At 38.1% G+C, this 18,735-nt stretch overlaps 1 protein-coding gene across 7 annotated transcripts in view; it reads right to left on the bottom strand.

Moving 5' to 3' along the window:
* The window catches only part of LOC136435212 (voltage-dependent calcium channel subunit alpha-2/delta-2-like), a 100,149-nt gene that overhangs the window by 14,052 nt on the left and 67,362 nt on the right, over positions 1–18,735 (bottom strand). For 5 of the 7 annotated variants that reach the window (XM_066428504.1, XM_066428505.1, XM_066428509.1 and 2 more), the window contains 14 exons: positions 12,029–12,088; positions 11,483–11,618; positions 10,916–11,047; positions 9,168–9,225; positions 8,295–8,345; positions 7,402–7,501; positions 7,000–7,068; positions 5,953–6,042; positions 5,335–5,451; positions 4,980–5,058; positions 4,100–4,149; positions 2,581–2,664; positions 2,001–2,054; positions 139–213 (listed from right to left, as the gene is read on the bottom strand). In XM_066428504.1, the coding sequence (XP_066284601.1) occupies positions 139–213; positions 2,001–2,054; positions 2,581–2,664; positions 4,100–4,149; positions 4,980–5,058; positions 5,335–5,451; positions 5,953–6,042; positions 7,000–7,068; positions 7,402–7,501; positions 8,295–8,345; positions 9,168–9,225; positions 10,916–11,047; positions 11,483–11,618; positions 12,029–12,088 (1,155 nt within the window). Of the gene's footprint in view, positions 1–138; positions 214–2,000; positions 2,055–2,580; positions 2,665–3,958; positions 4,009–4,099; positions 4,150–4,979; positions 5,059–5,334; positions 5,452–5,952; positions 6,043–6,400; positions 6,491–6,999; positions 7,069–7,401; positions 7,502–8,294; positions 8,346–9,167; positions 9,226–10,915; positions 11,048–11,482; positions 11,619–12,028; positions 12,089–18,735 lie in introns of all 7 variants that reach the window. The other 2 variants (XM_066428503.1, XM_066428502.1) reach the window with 2 other exon arrangements.

Here is an 18,735-nt window from a genome sequence, read left to right as displayed (position 1 = left end):
ATAGATGTGGACTATCAGAAAAACAGAAAAATGTGGCCCAGCAAGATGTAAAACAAAAATGCTTAACTTATCATAATACTATTCGATAAGAAGAAGTGCTTACATAATGCTACTAGATAAGAAGGAGCATGTTTTTACCTCCCTGTTGGGGTTGAATTTAGTGATCTGTGCCAGGGTGATGTCCGTGCCCATTACTCCTAGAATCTCCTGGCTCTAATATGCACACCAAGATAAACATGTTTCATAGAAATTACAGGAAAGTGTCTAACTACAGGACAATTCAACTCTGTACAGGTGTAAGGACAAAAGTAGTTTTTGTAACCTTCTCCTTGCTGCCTAACTCTGTAACCAGTAGGGAATTGGGTGCCAAAAGGTTACTTCAGAGTGCTTAAGGTTAATGACATCATCAAACTCGCAATACACAAAATTTGAATTCCCTGCAGCAGACTGATATACAAATGTAGGAATAGGATAGAAAAATGAAATAGCTGAATACAAAGTTCAACTGTCAATATTTTGGGGTTCATGTCAATATTTTGGGGTTCAAACACATTTTATAGCTACCTTGTATCTTTAACTGTCTAATAAAGAAATAATGTTACATTTTATACAGAAGGAAGTAAATGATACATACGATTCTAAATGGAAATGATCAAAGGAATACATACATGTATGTACAAAACATTTAGTACTTTCTGATCTTCAGTTGTACCGGTATGGTGACAAATTCACACAAAAATAAACTGAGATACAAACAATCAAATATATGATAAGAAATTTCTGTATATTTGTCATTACAAACTTTGACATAAAGTTAGTTTTCCTTTCCCCATTTGCAAAGTACGTTTGGTGCTTGATGTATGCCCCTCCAACATTGCACAAATGGTATCCTACTGTGTCAGAGACACTTTATAAAACACATTCAAAATTTAATGATGCTGCTGCCCTTTATTAATGGTTCTGAAAGAAAGTGACATTGTTGGGGAAAACTTGATCAAAATATATCACATACATTATTAGGAAAACTCAGTTTTTAGAAAACTATAGATACATTACACTGCTAGCTGCATTAGTTTAAGTTGGTCACCGACACTTAGCGATGACATTCAGATGTTTAACCCCTATGTACATGTGCTTCCTTTTAACTTGCATTATACTAAATCCTACAACATCAATTGGATGGAAGTTTACAAGTATTAAATTGTGTGACCACATCTAACAATACTCTGGCATTGCCAGGGAAAGAACATGACTGAGCTCTAGACTTATTTGACATTGCTGCAAGCGCAGTACAGCCACCACATCACTGCATCACATCTCAGAAAGGCACACAGGACACTTACCATCAGGACAAGTGGTCACAGATACATACAGTCAGCCACAGACCAGAGACCTTACCACAGTAACAAGGCCAGCTGTCTAACACAACATCTACCACCAAGCTACTTACGGAATAAGAATTTCCATAACTCACTGTTTGCTTCATGGAAGAGGAAATAAGGAACAGCCAACACTATTTAACATGCACAGTTTAGAACAAGTACATTTCTGTCTGCTAGTTTTAGGCTGCTGAGAATGAAACAATAAAAGTACTACTGTTAAACTGAACATTTTGGGTGTTTTTTTCAATCTGTCCATTGTGTAGAAAAAACCTTACATGACTTTTGATTCAATAGAATTTTAGATGTGCCAATTGTTGTAAATGATGAGTTTGAACCATCTAAAAAGGACAGGCTTAGCATACTTATGTATAAGTAGCATTTTGTAGATTTATTGTCCAATCACACCATTAACTGGACTAAAATCACACATATAGACAATACAAGTCTCACTTTACATACTATATTCACTTCTGAGGTCTAACTATTTTGACAGCCAGTGGCAAGAATACATCTTCGAGTAGATAGTATGTATTCAAACAGTGGCCTTTTACGTTCCTAACATATCTATGATTGACTATGTGGCTATCTTGAGAAAAGAGAATGAATTAGTCTACTCACTCCTTCTGACTTGTTGTAGACAGGAAGAGTGATGGTTGTCATCATGCCCATGCCCTACAATCGGAACACAAAGAGGTTTACCAGGTACAATGTATTTAGTTGGACTTTGGACAGAGCCTACAAATGTTACATTCCTGTAAATGAACCTGTGAAGTTGACAGATGCTATCAATGACTGAAAATTACTACTGCAAATGCAATAGACAAACTACATATTACACTACCCACAAAATCCCACCAGAGATAAGCATGTACTGAGGCTGCTAACTGTTTATATGTTGTCTTCATCTATGGTTATGTTTCACACCATAAAATATACTATTAAGATGTAACTTGATTACATCCAATACTTACATCATTACTTACTGCTGCAGTAAATGGTCCAGTGAGACTTTCTCTCTAATTGCTTACTAGATAGTGATCAACCAATGCCAAAGAGTGTAACAGGTGAAAATTTATATATGTTGCCCCCCTACTCATCAACAATATATAATCAGTATGCTATAATGATTCACTAAGAATGGAAATAAATACATGTATATGCATAACACTTATCAAAATAGTATCAAGTGAATTCTGACCATAGCGTCCAGGTAGATGTTTGTCCACATGAACTGTTTTTCCTCTGATAACACCATAGGTCTACTCAGCACAGCCACATAGTCCTACAAACAACAGAGTTGTTAGAAAAGTGTCCTGCAACAGCTCTTTGTCAACTCATAGAAATGGATCCAATGGAAGTGCCATCAGATGCCATCTATAATATGTAGGGGAACTCTATATAACAAACATAGCTTGAAGATGCTTGAAGATACATGGATGTAAAGAAGACAATCATGTGCTACTTGCAACTGACAATTGTAAACAACAAGTTTCATCACATTTTACACAACAATCTGCTTTTGTCAAACCATATGCATTATTTCTGGAAAGCCACTTAACCAAGTGCTGATTGTTTAAGCTAAGTATTAAAGTGTGTTTTCCAGGAGATTCTCCATGTAAGTTATCAACAATTATCATTATGAAACATAATGATCATGAGCAGACAGCAGGCACTGGTACAATGAATAGACTAGACTGTCATCATGTGTCATGCATCATTCACATGAGGGTCACACCCTGCATCACTTGTTATGTTACCTGGTGGCATAGGGGGCAGAGGTGCTACAGCAGCGCAAATAATTGGGAGGGTTACAAAATGGAAAGGGAAAGGAGATGAAAAGTAAGTGATAGGGAAGTGAAACGCAAGAAATAGGAATATGGGCCCGGAACAACAATGCTACCTACGCCTTACAACACAAGTATGACGCTTAAGGATGAAAAGAAAATTATGACAATGAAAACCCTACATCATGTCAAATATCCATGTTGACTCAAATTTGAACACCAGAAGCTGGTGTTATGTGGAACAGAATTCAGACTGTAGCATTGATGTCTATTGGTATTGGTCCAACAATGCAGCGTCTATTGCAAAGCTAAGTAATGCAATGAACTTGGTTTTCTGGGGGTCACAACTTCATAATAACCAATCCACCAACTACTGAATCACAAGTGGAAATTTCCATTGAACATTCAAATGTGCCCAGCTAGAGTCCCTCCTGCCTTGACAAACCACAAAGAAAACATGCACTTGTTTCTCTGCCAATTTTCTTGTTGGGACTAGTGGTACAAAAATTTGTCAACTCTGACACAATGAAACAAACAATGGTATGCCATATGTCGATCCATGTAATAAGATACACCAAATTGCAGTTACTCAAGCGTTCCAAAATCATATCCAGCTGCTTGACGGGAACTGCTATTTGGCGGAATGGTACGCCGTAGTTGAACCAATTGTGACAGACTTTTCTCAGATTAGACTTTTTTTTCATCTCTCCAAAAATGGGGCGAAATTGGAGAGACTTGATGGCAGGTCCCTGAGAAACAAGCTGTTCCCTCTGCCTGTCAAGCTCCCCTCACCTGTGTCTGCTGTCTTATGGCCCCCACTGCTGGAATCTCTAAGAAATAACCTGATTGGTGAGACAGAAGGAGAGACAGCTTAGAGGAGAGCGGGGAGAGAAATAGGAGAGTGCGGGGTGGAGAAGTCAGCCAGCTGCTCACCTGAGTCTTCTGTCTGATGGCTCCGACAGCTGGAATGTCTACATAATAACCTACAGCGTACATGGTAGAAGGATCAGCTTTTGTCATACAGAAATGGGCACAATAGAGATTGTTGTTAAATTTCATGTGTTCCTGTCCCAGGGCAAAGTCAGGTTATAGAACATTTCATTTCATAAAACTACGGTACTGTAACAGCTGTAATCCAATAGGTCTTGGGGAGGTACTAGTATTCAAAAGAGCCAAGGCTCATCTGTATAGTATTGACTCTTCAGTCATAATTTCTGGCACAAGAACATTTAGCAATTTCCAATCTACACTTAATGGATTTTCTCCAATTATGAGCTTTAAATTTGTGTCTTATTTATGATCAATGTATATGGCAAAAGAGATCATAGCTTTCCCTGGGACAAGTTGATGTTACAGAATCATCTCTTCATGCAAAAATCAAGTTTTTAAAACTAATTTGATAGCAAGTTTAAACCCCTGATATTAGATCAATCATTTAATCAAAGTTGATTAGTTTTAAGAATAAACAGCAAAATTGCTTTAATATGGGGAGCACTGCCATGCCTGACTTCCAGCAAACTTTATTGTCATTCCTCACAGTAAAAATGAAGAACAAGACCATATATTAAGAACATGCCATAAACAAATGTTAGCACCAGCAAACTTACCAGAGAAATCAGCATAATCATTTCATAAATAGTAGCAAAATTGAATATAACTTTTAATTATCATTTAGCATTTGATGAATTGTTATTATGCAATTCAGTTCCATGCCAAAGTCATGCTGTGTCAACAGCAGCAAGCCATGTTATGTTGGAAAGTTGCACTTTATTGAAAGAATGTTAGAGGGCACACCTGCACATCTAACACACACCTTTATTTTCACATGCCATCCACTTAAGTGCACTGGTTGAGTAAGCAGGAGGACCAACTGCATAGGTGAATATTCTGATCTGTAGCAAAAGGGGTCAGATAAGTTCCTCACCATGTTAGAAAGAATGAAAGAAAGAAAGAACAATTTATACAAATATTACAATCTTAAAGGGCATCATTGTTTTTGAGATAAAAAGTTGCAGTTTACACTGAAAGCAGGGTAAAACCTTGGATTTTCAAAACATCAAAAACTTGACAAGTATAGTTTTGCCAAGGAAATTCCATTTACACACATAATTTGATTTAGTGATATTTACACACAACTGTTTTCTATAGCTGCAAGAAGTAAGACTTACCTCTCTGTCCTTGTTATACTTCTCAAACACCTCCACGGGTCTCTCGGTACCACCATCAGTAAAAAGCATGATGATCTTGTTACACCTGGCACCCTGGCTGGTATGGGTAGCATTGAACTGGTAGGGAAATCAGAGAGTACCTTTATTATTTCTCTCTCATGCACTATCAGCACAGGTCAACAGCTGGACTGTGCACAATGCCATACATGTAATATATATATATATATATACGTATATATATATATATATATATATATATATATACGTCCTTGCCTTAAGTACAATTCCCAAATTATATATATTTGGAGTAAAGAAAGGTAAAAAGACCCCTGTAGTCAAGACAAGATTATGTTTAACCATTCCAAAGATGAGCAGAAAAATTATATCTTAAGGTGAACTATAGACAATCTGAGTGTATCTTCCACCACATTCCCCTGGTGATACATATATCTGTGTAGCTCGTGATGATCACAATGGTCTGCACTTCATTTCTGCACCACACAGACACACACATCACACTGTGACAGGCCTGGTTACATGTAGTGTTAGCATACATTCAGTTCACCGCACTTGGTAAGGTTCAGGACCATATCAATAGACATGCAAGGCAAGACTTACATCGTCAAAAGCTCTGAATGCAAACTCCAAGCCCTTTCCAAAGTCAGACATGTTTCCATCACCAATCTCCAACACAGCAACTTCCAGAACCTTCAGGACAAACACACAACATGCAGGACACACATGCATGGAGGAGCTCAACAAACAAAACGTCTTCTCCTGTGTATCTTCTCTCACTTCAGGCTTTGAGTCAGCTAAACACTTCTATTTGATATCATCACTTCAATCAATTTTCAGAGAGCTTTCACGCCCCTGGAGAAGACATTCAGTTTGTTATGTGTAATTATTGTGGATGATTCTCCAATTGTTAATGTTGGGGGTTAGCATGAGGTTCGTTAGAATTAGACACTTTAAGTGTGAGATAATTACTCTAACAATGGATTCATATTTCATGTTATACCAAGTTAGAGATGTAAGAACTAACCAGGAAAGAAAAAAAGGAGCATACTTTTTGGAATTGTTTGAAACCAAATTCTAGGCCAGCACTCCAATTATGCCGATCAGTGGCTTCAATCAGTTTTAAACCATCAAGGAAGATCTAGGAAAATTGTCAGGAGGAAGCAATTATGGAAAGAAGAAAGAATAGAAAGCATAGAAAAGAGGGGATACAAGTAAAAAATATGATAGTATTCAGCTCTGCCTAACAGGTAGTTTCCACAACTTATGATTTGTATGGCAACTGAGTTGTTGAGACTGCATGGTGTGATTTCTGTTTGAAAAAAATCATTGAAGGTACGTATTAAACTTTAAGCTTAGCCGTCCTTCACAAAATGCAGCTATGTCCCATCAACATTTCATAATAGCTCATACAAAAGGTGGTCAACTTCACTGAAGTAACAGTTAAATTCAGGCTGTTTTTGTTGTATTTTACAAATCACATACTAAATGATGTCACCAACACTATGATTATGGTGAAAACAGTTGATTTACACTTTTCAGTAACTTTCTGTCCAACTCCAATATTGTACTAAGTATATAGTCTATTTTCTAGATGAGACAGGAAAAAATTATCAGACAATAGTCATTAAGTAAATTACAAACACTTACTTTTTTGTTGCGAACATTGGCTTGGACAAAGGTGTCAAAGCAGCTGACATAATGTGCCTCAGTGTTGAACTGGAGGGAAAGAATGGGTATCAATGAGCTGATTCACAAAACCTAAGCTTTATTTGAAGAAGCATCATTTACAGAAAAAACTTAATAATTCTTGCGATGGATATTGTAATAGATGTGTCTTAGTTTGTCTGTCAAACCTAATCATCAAAATTAGAAAACTTTGGAAGACAGTATTCATTAGGTTCCTGCGTCATGGAGAAAATATTTTTTTCTCATGAAGTTAAACTTAAACTCTTCTAGCAACAAGGAAAAAGTTTTTAAAAAGAAGAAATAGATAAATATGTCATCTTTTGTTCAATAGAACAATGTCTGTAAAAAGTTGTTCATACTAACCCATGCCATGTTGACAAAGTCATTTTCTCCCAGTGTCTTGAGTAGTTCCTGTACAGACCTCTTGATAAGAGTGAGGGTCAGGCCATGGACACTTCCACTACTACTCAAGAAGGTGACAAAGAGCAAAAGGTGACATACAAACAGGAGCATGGTATTATCATTCTAAACTTCATGATTATCTGCTCAATAGAGGTGAAATAAAAAAGTTTCAATATACAAATACATCATTAGTGGTTCGCAGAAGGCACTCAACAAGACTTTGAGATTGTGCCTCAAATGTGTCCATCTCACTTTTCAATGCCATTATTAAACAGGCCACGTTGGTATGGTCCTTTAGATATTCATGGTTCAGCATCATAAACTTGCTTGTGACAGCCAACATCAAAAGACTGGTACAAAATATACGAGGCACTGTGACTGCATCTTCCATGTTGCATTGATCTTGTTCTGGTGTAATACAGTCTCAGGGCGTATTGTCACAAAAGGTCACACATTCCCAGTCGAATGAACTATACAAGCTAGGAAGTCAATATACAACTTTGATTTTAGTGTACATGTTCAGTGGTGTGTGTACATGTGTGCAAAGACAAGAGGGAGGGTTGTTTTTATTCTAGACTAGTATAGCAGTGATGGTTTATCAAGTAAAATACATAGCAGCACAATGCTAAATTGTGGTTGTGACAATTGGTGATTCTGTTACACATCATATGATCATGCAATGACTGGAGCACAAAGAAAAAATCGTGAACCTGAGCTTCGTAGTGTAATGTGACTGAAGAATATACAGTATGGGCTTTTTGTACAAAAGTTTGTAACTGTTCTTAACTTGAGCCTGGTAGGTTGATTATCATACCAGTGTACTAGCCTGACTATGTGACATACAATATACTCACTTGTCAATAAGGATCATCATATCTTTTGCAGAGCTGGCACCTTGGATGTACCTGTCATTTGGGGTGAAAGCCAGACATGAGAATCTAGGTCACATGATAAACATTTGTTTTGTTTCCATTAAGTCAAAACATTGCCATTACATCTATTTAAATTCTGCTACACTCTCCTGTTTTGTAGACCTATGAAAGCCATGATGAACATGGCCTAGTTTATGCCACTTGAGGCTACAAAATAGATTAAAAATCCATTTGTTTCACTCACATGTCATGAGGGAAAGGTATTACTGACAGCATGTTGTGACATATGCCATAAAATCAATTTCCAGGCACCGCGTATTAATCATAAAAATTGACTGCTTTTCGTCTGAGTGGAAAAGTTTTACAATATATGTCAAGATTACATATATGAAAGGTCTTACAGATTAACCCAGTCAGACGACCCCTTTTTGTGAGGTATGATCCAATCAAGGGCTGTCTTTATCACACAAATTGATTCCTTTCCATTAAATCAGCTGCATCAAAGGAAGGGTTCCATCTCAAGGTTACACAAACATAAGGATAAAAGACTCCACTAGAACCATGGGACCAACCCAATTTGATTTGCAGTTCTAAGGTTTTATTATCTGTGAAGAGAATAGTGTGTCTGTAAAATGCCTTTAGTCAGCACAAAGAAGATTAAAAGTGAAATTTGATGCGTTTAGGTATGGGTAACCTGATTAAGCAAACAAATGTTGTATTAGAAAGACAGCATCCAGGAAACAGAACCAGGCTGTCTGTTTGGTTATGCGAGGAAATCAAAGATGTTTCCAGTACATGTATTTATTTGATTTAGTGTTCATAACATCTGTCTTGGAAGTAGATGTCACAACTCACCATGGTCTTCTCCTGACATCAAACAGGTCCACGGTCCCAGGGCTCTCCCACTGGAATGCTAAATAACAGACAACAAAAGATGTCTGATTGCTAAGTAACAGTCAACAAAAGTTCTCCTTGCAGTGGAGTTGACTGTACAGCAACTATAGCAGAGTAAGACTTTTAAATGTTATCTCTGTACACAATACAAAGAACTCACCAACAAGCTTTCTGTCAGTCCTCTTACCATTCACAAGTTGAAATGACTCGAAACTTGCTGTGGTCACACTTCTGTTCAGATCACGTGACACAGGCATTGAGTAATTTCAACTTGAGAAGGGTTAGAGGACTGACTGAAAGCTTGTTGGTAAGTGCTTTGTATTGTGTACTGAAATAACATGTAAAATTCTTACTATGTCGGTTAATGTCACAGATGAACATTCATACAAGCAATGACCAAACTTGACCCTTTAAACAGAAAGTGCACTCTAGCAGAACAAACATGATCTGCACTGTGCACTCTAGCAGAACCTACAGGAGCTGCATTGCAAAAACACTGAGACACACAGACAAGCCGAAGACATCCAGTCTTTCCACGGCATTCGTACATCATTAGGCAAGGACCTTGAAGATGCCTTCCTTACAGTTGGGAAATTTGGACCATAGGATGGAAAATGAAATTTACTGAATGCTTTTAGTCATCAACCCTCTAGAGTTGAACCTGATTCCCCCATTGCCCATACCGATGCATAGTCAGACATTAAGTGCTTATTGGGAAGTGGCAATGCCCTAACATGACTCCAATCTTCTTGCTGTTTTGCCTGACAAGAATGTAGATTCTTACATCTAACGTTTCAGCATGATGTGCTACCCGACAAATGGTCCCCCAGTGGAGCCTGATATCATTGTGTTATTTGACATTTCCCATGCCATGGAGTCAAGATTTGTCTTGATTGCCAAGATGACGGATGAAGCAATTTCTACCTTGTATCTGGTATTCCAATAAATAAAGTGAAAGCTGGTGTATCTGCGACATGAAAATGTCAGGAATAAATCATTTAACTTTAATTGCTCCCCCTGTGATACAGTCACAATGTCTTCCTGACGCATCTTAATCTGTGCTATAGGAAGTGTCTCGGTCTCCAAGGAACTGTGCATTAAGACAGTTATACCCTTAGGGACAGCTCACAAAAGCTTTAGAAAAGAGCCATTATTAATTCTGTCACCTCCTTTTGTAAGTCAGTGTCTGACGTCTTTGTTCTGGGTTGGGCAATTTTTTGTAGACCTTATGATTGATTCTTCAGATCCTGTCTATAAGCCTCAGGGTTGCTGCCTGGTTATTCCACTCTCTCATGGAAGCAGCAGACATGAAACTTTAATTTGCTTTCCTCTCCAAATTCTGGGCCCTTAATACCCTGCTGGTGACACCAGATTACTTCCTTTGAAACAGAGATGAGTTGTTGTTCTTTGTCATAGTAACCAACCAAAATATGCTTCTTTAACCTTCTCCCTACTACCTAAGCCAGTAACCAATAATAAACCTGTAGCCAAACATCTATGTCAGCTTGATGAAGGTCTTAAAAAATCAGCTCAACAGCTGCAACAACTGCACTATACCATGTGGCATCAAGATCTAGACATGGCCATTAGGATGCCAGAAGATCTATGTTTGGTTGGCTGGCCCATTGCAATTCAGAAATACAATTGCAAAGGACTATCTATCCACAGATTTTGGTTGCTAAAATGGTAGTCACAATGTTAGATTGTACCTGGGTAGTTTCTAAAGGGTCCTTTGCTACTGCCAAAGTACTGCCACAGCAGACCTGGGTCCTCCACAGTGTTGGCATAGAACACTTCATCCAGCTTGTCTGACCATTTCAGCTCATTGGCAATCTTGGGATCTGAATAAGGAAAGAAGTCAGGATACAATAAGGAGGGGAAAAAAGCAAATGACTGCCCGCAAGAAAAATATTAAATGCTTTTCCATGTGCTCCAGTTAGTCTGGAACCCTGTCCAGCTCCTTTTATCACTTTGCCATTGTCAGTGCCATATTTGTCAATGAAAAAAAGTAGGTTAAAGTATGTCAAAAACTTATAGAAGTTAGACTAGCCCGGAGATTTATAGATAGGTGGAATCTACACATCGTCATCATCATCGCCAAACTTGCAACCAAGTTTTTTTTAATAAAACACTGAACTGGACTGTGCTAACTTCTAAGTTTAGGGAAAACCTGAAAGCCATTGAAAAGTGCATTTAACAAATACACCATTCTATTGATATTGTCAGGATGCATGTACTTTTAAGATAAATTGATTTGGCGATAACAAGATCCCTACCTCCCTTCCAGATATCTGTTGGCAGATGGATGGCACTGTAGGTCCGGTTGATGGGTTTCCTGAACTGTGGGTCGTACGTCAGGATGGGGTCTCCATCAGCTAGGTTTTTGGCATCATACCAGTGGACATCCTCTATCTGCCATGGGGAGAGAAAAGCAAAATCACCACAATGTGTTTACTCGAAAACTCTATCAGTTATCATGAACTGGTCTCCCCGAGGTACAAGGTAGGAGCGTTTATCCTGCCCATGGAAGGAGAACACTGATTGTGAAGTCTGTGATGTTTGAAATCATTACATCTAACTCATGGTGATTTGGCATTGAATCCTACCTAGGGATCCAAAACTACTTCCTGCAATATGAGGCAAAAATGCTGGTACAGTCAGAATTCTAACAAAAAAAAGACATGATCACAATATCGAGGAAATTGCATTCAAGGTTACAAGATCAGATCTTCTTGATATGTGCAAACCTTTGTTAGATAGGTGGGTTATAAAAATGACTCTTTTAAACAAATGTACCTTACAGTAGAAAAAAGGTCACTTACCGCCAGGTTTGGGTCATAGGTGTAATTGAGAGCCAAGTCTTCTGCTGCTTTTACCACAGTCTGTAGAAACACAGAATTCAAATTTTCAGTTATTGGGGGGGATGTGAAAAGAAGAAATGCTGTAACAGTAAATATACTGGTGGTAAAAAATGGTCCAATAGTTCAATCTAAAAGTTTTCATACAAAGGACTTTTATAACAATTGCACAATGGTGAGTAGAACCAAGCTACATGTATATGTATCCAATATGAAAGTACCTCTTGCACTCTTTTCTGTATCAAATATGCTTACAATATTCCATAAAGTTTCAGCACAGGATATTCAAATCTATGAAATATTCCATTTTAACACTTTCTGTGCTGACTATGTTGCAATCAAAGCAATATTGGTAAAAACTAGCCAATAGCAGGGACTCCAAGATGGTTATCAGAATTATTAATCATCATAACTCTTTACAATGCACAGAAGTTTATGATGATTGAAAGTTAAAGACCAGCAACCATTGTTGACATGTAAAATCCAGGCTAAGTACCATACTATACAGTATATGACTCTTGGGAGAAAGGTGAATAGCCTTTTCAAATTTCACACCAAAGTGAGAGATTTAGCACTTGCCATCATTCCTCTATTACAAACAAAACAGATGTTCTATAAGCCCTTCAAATATAAATGATTTAAGAGGTCTTCAAACTCAAGTATTCAGAGTGAAAAAAATCATGGCCCTCTGGCATACATAATTATGTACCACAAAATTAAAATCAGGGCGAGAGAAAAAGTATTCCTATCAAAAGTCTATGTAACATGAACCATCAATTGAAATTGGCTGTTCTGAAATGAGACATCTTATCGCACCATCTGTTGTATTATCGCCTACAGTGTCAGACATCAAATGATTTTCCCTTGCAGATTTATCACAGGATTAATAGTTTTAGTCATCAACAGAAGTTCAGAAGAGTAGAGTTCATTAATTAAACAAAGGATAACTGCCATGCTTGGATAACATTCCATTCCTGTAAAGGCAGCGTTGTAAAAAAAAGTTTCTAATCCCATGTGCAAGAGCAGGTCTTAAACTTTCGTGCCATCACAGAACTTTTACGGCTCAGCAGAGTGAAGAAATGCCCAGGTTATGATCCTAGGCATGACTTCAACAGCTGTTTATATGGGGAAACTTAATTCCACACATACAAGGTGCCACTTTTACGGCATTTAATATTTCATAATCCACAGAAGGTGCATACTAGAGTCGTACTTGTCATAAAAAGGTGATAAATAAAGCTAGTCCTCCTCCCATTCCCTTGAATTATTTAAAAAACGAAATAAAAAGCTAATAAAGAGGATTACTGCACAACCCAGTCAGATGGAAGTAACACCAGTTAAAAGAAATAAATGGGTGATAAAGGACAGCAGCAGTAACTATATAGTCCAGGCGAGGGACTTGTGCTGACCCCTGGGCTCATCCCTATCAGCAGGACTGCACTCCCAGCAACACTGTTGCATGGGTTAATTGAGGCATCGTATTCCTTGCCTCATGTAAAATCTTATCATTCAAAACCTATTTCTCATAAGTTCAACTACATCTTTGTACTGGCGATCCTAAAAGCAACTGGGAATCACCATTTTAGTCATAAACACAACTAAATAAGAGCAACGTAATGATCAACATTTGTTATGATCTGTGACAAACTGGGAAGTGTGATTTTACTAGGTACCAAACCTGGATATTGTTATGAAGGACCTTTAGGGAAAAGGGTGAGATTTGTATGGAAATGTGCAAACTAGAATAAGAGGTTCTGATTCTTATCAACAGTAAAACCTGCTAACTTGGCAGTGATCTTTATCTTTCACCTTTCGTTTCATGTTTGAATACATGGGCTTTGTGTATTCAAGTTGAGCTGTGACAAAAGGCAATTTTGCACATGGAGTAATACAAATTGTCATGTAGGATCCACTGGGAAATATGCCATGTTTTCAGATTGAGAGGGTTAAAAGGTACAATGGTTTATAGATTAGAAACTATGAAATATTCATTCTGCTAAATCTAGTCTTCAAACTATATCCTCCTTGCCTAGTCTAACATGTGCAACCATGCGTCTCTCCAGGAGAGTTCTCTCAGATGAGTGAACATAGCACACATGACTTTAATGGAGCACTAAAAGGATTCACATTGCTGCACATGGCAGGCTTGGTCCATTCATCTTTCAGCTTGACTCTGGAGGATAATTTTGTAATCCTCATGCCTTAAGTTCTGCTTGTCTTGATACTCACGGAATCCTAGCTGTCAGTAGATTCTGCTAAATGCAGTCTTGTGCTAATAGCAACAATAAATCATGGGGACCTTCTTTACATTAGGATGCAAAAAAGTTCATTGATATGTTACAGCACTCAGTTTTAGCTCCTGGGAAAACAATTATACCCAAGTCTCATACTTTGCATTAAAAGCTCTTAATTGAGTTTAGAGCCAACAGATGATCATCAACCACAATGTCATTAATCACTTTCAGATACATGAGAATATTTGTCCAGAAGGCTTTGAATAAACCACTTTCACGTGCTTAGTGTAGTGATTTGCAATCCCCCTTCTGGGCTACAAAGTCACAGGTTCAGATCCTGGCATACCCGCTGGTGTTCAGTACGTACCTCAATTTGCATCATTCAATCAAATACTGTCTTATTCTTGTCATCAAGTCTCTACAAACCAAACTTTCCTGGTGAGGAGAGAATAATGTTCTTCACATCAAAGCCTCTAATATCTTACATGGATGAAAGAGTAGGATCAAGGAAGGGCAGTGCCAGAGGATCCGCAGAATTGAAATGCATACATCAGTGTGGTAAGGTAAGACTAAAGGATTTGCAACCACGGTGTACCATGAGACCTTTCACAAAGTTCATTTCTGCAGGAGTCTTCATCATTAACAAAGCTGCACAGGAAGTGACAGGTAGTAATTAATTTTTCATCCGATGAAAGGGCAGCCTTATGTGCTTCCATGAACTATGGACACATCCCCCCTCCCCGAGGGCTTCTACAATGTACCTGCACTTAAACACCAAATGGTTGTTTTGGCTGTGAAATGGACCCCTGAGTATTCCCTTGAAATTACAGCAGTTGATTCAGTTTAAGATATGGACTAATGATGAACTGATGCTAAGATCCCTCCCCTCCCAAGCTTATCTCCACTTGAAAATGTACACTGTGGCAGCCGGTACACTGGGAATAACTTTAATGGCTGTGGTATAAAGTATTAATTCTTTTATTAGATCCAAATCCCAGATGGCCTGAGACAAAATGAACTGCTGTCAGCCCTCATGAATACACACCCATCATTGCTGTGTTGACTGGAGCTCTAGAACACTGTCAGGTCCTGTTCTTCCAAATCATCATATCAGCCAGTACATGTGTCTTTATATGAATGTTTGTCTGCTTTATAGAAATGTGAACACAAGGCAGGAGATAAAACACACCCAGATTACATCATGTCTTCAACAACCATGGCAACAAAGGCAATATATGAAACTTTCACAAACACACACTCAAAAAAAACATTCTAGTCATTTGCAGTAATGTGACAAAAGGGTAACAAAAACAGCACACTTAGAATTCTAAATCTGGCATTTCAACTTTACAGCACACTTCTCACATATCTGTTAAAACACAGCGATTCCTGAATCTGATCTAGTTGCCATTAAATATTTTATCTCGGTGCCTCCCTCCGTACATGGAAACAATAGCACTCCAGATTGAAGAACGACTGCAATTTGGTGCAGAGTTTTAGGGACCTACTTTGAGCTCTTAATTCTGTCTTAAAAGGACGTTATAGTCACATTTCTTCAGCGTAGAGGAACATTAGGCTTAATTTCATAACTTTATCTCATCACCCAGTCCGGTAATATTCTTTAATAGGACGTAAAACGAAGCCTTCGTGTGGGTGCTACTAGGTGCTGATTGGCCAAGAGCAGCAGACCATGTACCAACTGGTGCTAACTGTTATTGGGGATTAGTGGTGATCTCTGAGGAAATTGCTTCTGACTGAACCATGACTGATCAAAGTGGGCAAACAATCTTTCAATGGGCAACAACTTTCCAATCACAACCATATACACTACATACAGGTATCTTGTGACTAGAATTTCATGAATGATACTAAACTTCAAAGAAAGACGTAATGATATAAGACACACTAAACGGAAGGAAAGCATTGAAGATAAGACTTTATCTTACTCTTCTTTGAATGATTTAAGACTTGAGACGAGAATGGTGCTAATCATATCTCAAATCATCACAATTTCACAAGAACTTGTAAATATCACACATCTTATCTCACAATTTAAAAAAACAGAGAAACTTTACAATGAGGTTTCAAGAACACTGCAGCTTTTGTTGCTAGGCAACAAAATTGTGTAACTAAAAAGTGAAAAATGTATGATTACATGTAAGTCAGATATGACCTGAAATGGCAGGAACTTAGTAACCCATAAGAATGTACAATATATCTGAGATCATAGGAGCAGTTGTTATCATCTTCAATGTAACCAGAGACAAAAAGCCACTGTTGTTTCTAAACAAGCTGGAATGTGTGGAATCTGTAAAAAGAAAAACTGTATCGGACCTTACTAATGATTTCTTGATTGTTAGCATTCAGAGGTCCCAAACCTTTTGCATGCAAATTAATTGGTGTCATGGGTGTGATGTATGATCCATCAGGACTGATTTCCCAGTGGAAGGTTGGCCCAATTACATTAGCCCTGACAGGCCACTTCTTGCTTCTGCTTGAACCTGCCACTGATTTTATCAGCCTTGCAAGACAGGCATTTACACTCATCATTGACCACTAATCATGACTTAACATATACATTGTTTGTTTTCTGGTCTCAAATAATGATACTTTAGAACAGGTTAGAAAGAAATAGGTCAATGGAATCACATGCCAATACATATGATTGAATACAGACAGCATTTACGAGATGAAAAAAGGGCAAGGAAATCAGCTTAAATGGTACTTTGTCATCAAATGGATGTATTTGGCAACCTATAGTGGTATTTCTACACTGTTAGGATAGAGCTAATGGGTAGTCCTGCAAAGTAGTTCATGAGATGGTACATCAGTGTAATTATGGAAAAGCAACAAGAGAAAACAAGTCTGTAGATAATCTCCTCCACCTGGAAGTTGTATTTAGAACTTCAGTAGTGGATAAAACAACAGTATATTCAGCACCGTGGACAACAACAATCATTAGATTTCCTTTGTTTAGATCAATACAAGAATAGATGCGGGACCCAAAAGTGGTAGCCATGGTGTGAAGAAATCTACCATGATGGCTATTAATGATAGATATGGCAAACTTGATTTTGCAAACATAAAAAGTTGACGGTGATTCAGCACCAAGGACATGAACATTTGTCCATTCAACATGAATAAGGAGTTAGTAAGGAGTAAGTGAGTTTTTCAGTACAATGGACAAGAACGGGACTATTTACAAGTGACATTTAACTCTAGGGCCAAATATCCTGAAGGGTACAATCAGCACCAAGAGCAGGAACATTATATTTTCTACCAACAGATGTGGACTTCTACTTGGCAATTTATGCCAGCTGACTAAAACATACCATAGTGCAAGACACAGTACTGTTGCTAAATGACAAAGTGCACCAAAGACGCAAAAAGGTGTGATCCTGATGTCAATACCTCACAGCCCGTTGGCAGTATTGAGTTGCATTGCAGTGACTGTTCATCACATGTGCTGACCTCTCCCTAGATCAGGTCTTGACCTTCTGACCTCAATCAGCTGACCTTAGATCTTACTGATTGGTTCTTGTCTCACATATACGGACACCCCACAGACTGGACAAAACGGATCCTGATAGGTTAACAAGACTAATCCTTCACTTCATTTTCTTCCTGTTTCCATCTCACCTATGTAGTTGGCCTGATAGGTTCCATTAAGTATTTGTACAACCTTTTCCTATCCATTACTTTGGATGCTCCAATGTATGATTTTTCAAGTACATGTATTGACTTCCTGAGAGGAGGTAACACATCTCTATTGCAATGAAACTGACGTTTATTTGATGCTGAAAACAGATCGTACATTATCTCATTGCCAAATAGTAACCTCTTTGCTGTTTTAGGAGAACCAAATACAAGCATACAGTACAATATTTTGCATCCACAGATTTATAGATCTCAATTAAATGTTTCAATTTACAAATCAACCCTCCCATCCTGAAAGAACCTTACAAGTAAGGTGTTTGGCATAGTTTCACAAGTTTCTCGACTCCCCTTTTTTCCTGGAAAAGCTGTAGCGTGAGGTCCATCGCTAGGATGGGCTGTCAAGGTTACAAAACCCCGGGGCAACACTTCTTCTTGTTAGATTTAATCAAAGTTTAGAGGAAACTCCCACCCAATCTCTGAGCTGTAAATGACAACTAGTGACACATGCCTCCTGGTGACAAATGTTTCACTGCTAAGCACGCCATAGGGAAGTCTTTTCAAATGTCAGGAAATGTCAGCAGTAAGTGCTTCTGCGTGTCTTCACGGTTCTGAGATTTTGCTGCAGATACTTACAAACTAGATTATTAATGCTAAGTTGATCCCAGAGGCAGATTTTTTCAAAGTGCTTTCACCTTCAGGTAAAACTTCTTTTATCAAAACGAGGCCTATAACGGAAGGGCAACGTTTACAAGACTACTGCGATTCCCTGACAAATAATTC

Source organism: Branchiostoma lanceolatum, chromosome 5 (genome assembly GCF_035083965.1).
Source record: "Branchiostoma lanceolatum isolate klBraLanc5 chromosome 5, klBraLanc5.hap2, whole genome shotgun sequence".
In the NCBI taxonomy this organism is placed as follows: Eukaryota; Metazoa; Chordata; class Leptocardii; order Amphioxiformes; family Branchiostomatidae; genus Branchiostoma; species Branchiostoma lanceolatum.
The sequence above is the reverse complement of the archived record's forward strand: the minus strand, read 5'-3'. Positions and strand labels throughout refer to the sequence as shown.